This window comes from Echinops telfairi, unplaced genomic scaffold (assembly GCF_000313985.2).
Source record: "Echinops telfairi isolate 266 unplaced genomic scaffold, ASM31398v2 ScPeMD7_23;HRSCAF=83, whole genome shotgun sequence".
NCBI lineage: Eukaryota > Metazoa > Chordata > Mammalia > Afrosoricida > Tenrecidae > Echinops > Echinops telfairi.
The window spans coordinates 64,630,290-64,635,663 of NW_022103920.1; the positions used below are offsets into that span (position 1 = coordinate 64,630,290).

A 5,374-nucleotide genomic window follows, 5' to 3' on the forward strand; every position below is an offset into this window, starting at 1 on the left:
TTCTCTCTCTCTCTCTCTCTCTCTCTCTCTCTCTCTCTCTCTCAAGATTTTAAAATCTGATACACATCACTATGGATGAGCCTCATGTATATCATATTTAGTGAAAGAAACTAGAATCTAAGAGCTCATACTGTGTGATTGTATTCATTTAAATCACAAAAAGAGATAAACCTAGGCTCAGCCCTTACAGTCAGAATGGTGATTGCTTTGGAGGCGGGGAGTTGAGTTTGTCTGGCAGGAACATCAGGAGGGTTCCTGGGGGAGTTGGTCATTTCGGTTTCTTGGTCTGGGTGTTGGTTACTCACATGTGTGCAGTGATTAGAAATTGAACAAACTGTGCACTCAGAATGTAATCTCATGTATATATTTGTTCTTCAATAAAACTTTTACAACTCTGATATGCCTCACACAGAAAATCATTCTCAAGGCTGAGAGATAAGCACTTTATCAGTACTCATTAGCATTAGAATATAATCTCCAAACAAGTAAACTCTTGTCTACTTTTATTTATTGGATGAATATTTATCGAACACTAAGTATTACCTTGGTGGTATAGCATTTATGCGTTGGGATGCTAGCCACAAGGTCAGCAGATCGAAACCACCAGCCTTTCCACAAGAGAAAGATGAGACTTTCTACACCCAGAAAGAGTTACAATCTTGGAAACCTACAGGGGCAGTTCTACCCTGTATGCTAGAGTTGCTATGAGTTGCAATTGACTTAATGGCAGTGAGTTTGGTTTGGTTTTTAGGCATCAGTCTGGGGCAGTGGCAGTTCGTTGGTAAGATACACCTCATGTGCAGCCAGATAGACTAGGTAGACAGGCCTGGCAGTCTACTTTTAAAAAACCAGTCATTGAAGTACCATTCAACTTCGCCAGACCTGGTATTGCCAAGCGTTGGAATCAGCTCAATGACAGGTGGTTTAGGTACTGATCTAAGCATTTGATATATGGAAATGAACACGAGAGACACAATCTGATTAAGCTTTTGAGGGACAATAATCATAATTAACACAGAGTGTATTACAAAGTACCAAGGGCTACAGAAAGGGGAAAAATCAGTAGAGGGAGGCATCTGGATTGTGCAGTAGGTGGGAAGTAATAGTATTCAGTTTTAAACAGCCTGGCCAGGAAAGGCCTGCTGAGAAGGTAGTGTTTGGGTCTGCCTTTGGAAGGGGCAGGGGGCAGGAACTGTGTGTCTATCTAGGGAAAGTACCTTCTGGGAGAGAAAATAGAAACTGCAAAGGGCCCAAGGTAGAAGCAGTTTGGGTGTGTACTAGCAATCACCAGTGGAAATGCGGAGCGGTGCATGAGGGCCAGTATGTCCAGATCATGAAGGACCTTGCAGCCACTGTAAGAATGAGATGGGAAGTCATTCTGCATGAGATAGGGAGTGTTTTGTTTTTCTGGGGTTTTTTTGCCTAATTCGGTTTGACTTTTAAGTTGAGATGCTTGTAGTGGCTGATCATTCTCATTGCTGTAAGCATACCTTATAGGGTATTACCCATTGTACTGTTGACGTTTGTTTGTTTCTTTGTTTCCAGCATTTGGTCTGCCATAAGGGGCTTTTTGCAAACTAATGTACTCTAGGGGTATTCATCTTAAAGAAATCAAACACAATATATTGCGAGTCCTTCATATTTTAATAGCTTATGTAACACAGCATGTTAGTTAAGATTCATTGCCTTGAAGCACCTCAGAGTCTCGGAGGTAAAACACGTGCCCATAAAACAACTAATCAGGACACCTAGAGGAAACACCTAACAATATCCTGGGCAGTTTGCCCTTTACATGTTCACCGTGGGCTCCATTGATGCTTCATGAGAAGCTGGTTCATGGTTCAGCAGAGCCTCAACGCATACATAGGTTTGGAAAAGCAGAGCCAGACTGGCAGGGAATACCTGGGAATAAAAGGACTAGCAAGCACGCTTAATTATGGGGGGTAAGGGTCTGAGTGAGGGTCCGAGTTGAGGATTCACTGTAGAGATCTGCAGAAGTTTGGACGAACGGATCTCTCCAGTAAGGTCCAAACTGCATTCTCACCTGGGAATATTTGTGCATGCTGCATTTCTCAGCCGTTTTGATGTATTGATGCCACGCTTACCATTAGCAAACCTCAAAGTCCACGAGGTCTAAATGTTTTAAATGTATATGTGTTTGTAGACCGGCAAAGAAAACTCATCCAGTGTGACTGTAGCAGACTCTGAGACAGGAACTCAAGCAGGCCAGACACTGGGAAGCAGCTCGATCCTGGCCGAGCTCCTGAATGACATCCCCTTCACGCTGGCACCGCACGTGCTGCAAATGCAGGCTCCCTTCAGTGACCTTCCAGACCACTTGCTCTCCTCTGATGTCAGCGAAAACCTGTCACGGTTTTGGTATGATTTTACTCTGGAAAATTCAGTGCTCTGTGATTCATAATCTCTGTGTCTATCTGCACCTTAAGAGCTTTAAGAAAATTTTGCCTTTATTGTTTAACCTGTGGATGTTCTTTGCCATTTCACTGTACAAAAGCCCTTTAGTATCACAAAACAACCCCCCCCAAAAAAAAACATACATTCACTGTTCTGTCTTATTATTATTTTCAATAAAATGCACTTGTGTAAAAATTGAATGATCCTTCCTTTCCCCTCAAGGAAGGAAGAATGGCAATGTGGCTGCCCAGGTTTGATGGAAAGGAAGGTTCCTTGGCGAGTCGCCCCAAACCTAACACCTCACTTTATCTGAGAAAGACTGTGAGGGACTGCTATTTTCCCGCAGTTAGAGGGAGCGTGAATTCTCTTCGCTGATTTGGAGAAGCCTTGAATTAACGTTCCACCCACCCTCTTTCTGAGGTGTTAAGATTGAATTGAGAGAGTTGCCTTGATTTCTTCAGTCTGATATGCACAGATTGATGAATAAATAGAGAACGCTTCTGAAAAAGCAGTTGTAGTTTGTGAATAGGAGATGCTGTCCGATTTGAGTGAGAAATGTCCTTGTCTTAAACCAGTGGCCGGCTGGCCGCTGCCCCTCCACTGAGCCTCTACCCCTGCCTGTTTTGTTCTCTGCCGTTTTGCTACTTCAGCGTGTGCGCTCTCTCCAGCTTCCCAAGGAGCTCTCTCTGCTACCTCTAGCTCACTTGGCACTTTCCCTCCATGGCACACATGTTCCCAGTTTACGATGAGATTCACATTTCCTTTTCAACCTGTCTGCCTCCCAAAGAAAAACATCTCATGGTGATACGTATTATTGCTGATATCACCCCTATTTAGAAATTTGTTGGCCACAATACAGATGGAAATGTTTTTCTGTCAGAAACACTGCCATCAACTCATTTCCTATTAGAGTGCAGGCAGGACACCCAGCTAGGAAGGACCTTAATGCTTGAGTATCTATTACTTATTCCAACCAGAACAAAAGAAAACTGCCATGGGGCCATAACTGCAAAGGGGAAAAGTAGATTCTGATCGAGAGTTTTCTATGCTGTAGAAAATTTAAATAACATTTGGCTTGATTAATAGCACTATGATATGTAAATGCTGTGCCAAATTGTAAGGATGTTTTTCACAAAAAATAAGAGTGCCATAACACAATTAAACACTGCATAAAGGTACATGAATTATTCAAGTTTCAATCTGTCATGCATGCTTATTTAAAAAATAAATGTGGTGTGATCTTGGTAAAAATGCTTGAAAAATACTTTATTTTTTAGAAGTTAAAGGAACATTGCTGTTTACAAAAATATGCTTGGTTTATTTAAAAAAATGTTACCCTCTGAGCTTAATGGTTAGATTCTTATAGTTTTTATAAAACAGCAGTCTAGGAAATATGTCTTATTACTGATGCATATGTGAACATTTTAAAGAAGTTTTTGTAAAAGTACATCCTTTTTAAATATCTGTGTTAATATGCCCATGAAGTTCAATGTAAGCATGTGGTCAGTTTGTCTAATATATGTGTTAACTTGTCTAAAATACTTATGCATTTCATTTATATTTATGTCTACCATGTTATAAATATTTTTATTTCTTCATATGTCTAAAAATTTGTTATGGTTAAATAAATGGAAATGAACATAAATAAATATTTTGATTATTTATAGATTCATGAAAAATGTGGTTCTTTTTTCCCCATTCCTATCTCAGTGCAAGATATTGATTCTTTGGACAACAAAAGTTAAATGTGTACTTTTTTAATAGCACAGAAGAGTATAAAATTTCCATTATATGTACATTTTTAAGGAATGACGTTGAAAATGATAAGGTCACTGGCCCTGCCTTTGGGAGACAGGCAAGCTCTGAGGGACTTCCCCGGCATCTCCAGACAGAGCCCCAGCCTCACAAAACTTAGAACCAATGTTACTAAACTTATTTATAACAAAAACATTGTGAAAATGACCATTAAAACTTTTCTTTGTGTCCGAGTCAGCCCAGGAGTCTTGGTGGCACGGTGGTTATACATTGGGCTGTTAAAAGTCAGCAGTTCGAGGCCACCAGCTGCTGCCTGGGTGAAAGATGAGGCTTTCTACTCCCACCAAGGTACAGCCTCAGAAACCCACGGCCAGTTCTCCTCTGCCCTTTGGGGTCGCGAGGAGTCGGAATGGGCCAAATGACAGTGAGATAGTCATTCTTCTGATTTTAAAACTGAAAGAGACATTCAAAATCAATCAGCCAACTCCTTCATTTTACGTGAGATAACAGCTGAGGTCTAGAAAGGTTAAATATTTCGAATCACCTACCTAGTTAAGGATAAGTACACTTTTATTTTGGTAGCATTTATAATTCAAAGAGGAAGATGACAAAACCACATGATTTGGTGGGAAAGATTGAAGGGATGGGAGGCAGCTAGACAGCTTGTAATGGCTCTTCATCGGCTTTGAGTCGGTTCCCTAACTCCCGGTGTTCTGTTGCCTGGCTTGTGAATTGGTAATTGTATGCACTTTGCAGGGTATGTTCAAGTTATTGGTAGCATATGTTAAGTGCCTGACTACATAGACCTGACACACCAAAGGTGTTCAGAAAGGGAACTGTTACTTTTATTCTCATTACTAAATAACCATACACCATAGTCTAACAAAATACAAAATGCATACTAACAGAATTGCTAAAAAGGCACAATAGTATAAAAATAGTGACCCACGTTTATTATCAATCTCCCTGAGTATATGTTTTCATATAATTGTAGCTCACTATGGAAAACATTTATAAAATACTTGAGCTGACTTTTCTGCCTTAGTTAAGTAAGGAACACTTTTTTTTTAATGGAGGCTCATAGTCTGTTTCCTTATTGTGAACATAAGAATTATTATTGTAAAGTACTGAAGACATATAATATGCAAGTGATTATACTGAATTTTATTTTTAAGCATGAAATATATCCAGAACGTTGCATTAA

At 40.0% G+C, this 5,374-nt stretch overlaps 1 protein-coding gene across 1 annotated transcript in view; it reads left to right on the forward strand.

Annotated features, from left to right (window-relative positions):
• The window catches only part of UMAD1 (UBAP1-MVB12-associated (UMA) domain containing 1), a 12,414-nt gene extending 8,392 nt beyond the window's left edge, over positions 1-4,022 (forward strand). Inside the window, exon 3 of the mRNA XM_013004643.2 lies at positions 2,165-4,022. Within this exon, the coding sequence (XP_012860097.1) occupies positions 2,165-2,422 (258 nt within the window). The 3' untranslated portion in view covers positions 2,423-4,022. The remainder of the gene's footprint in view (positions 1-2,164) is intronic.
• Positions 4,023-5,374: the final 1,352 nt, after the last annotated feature.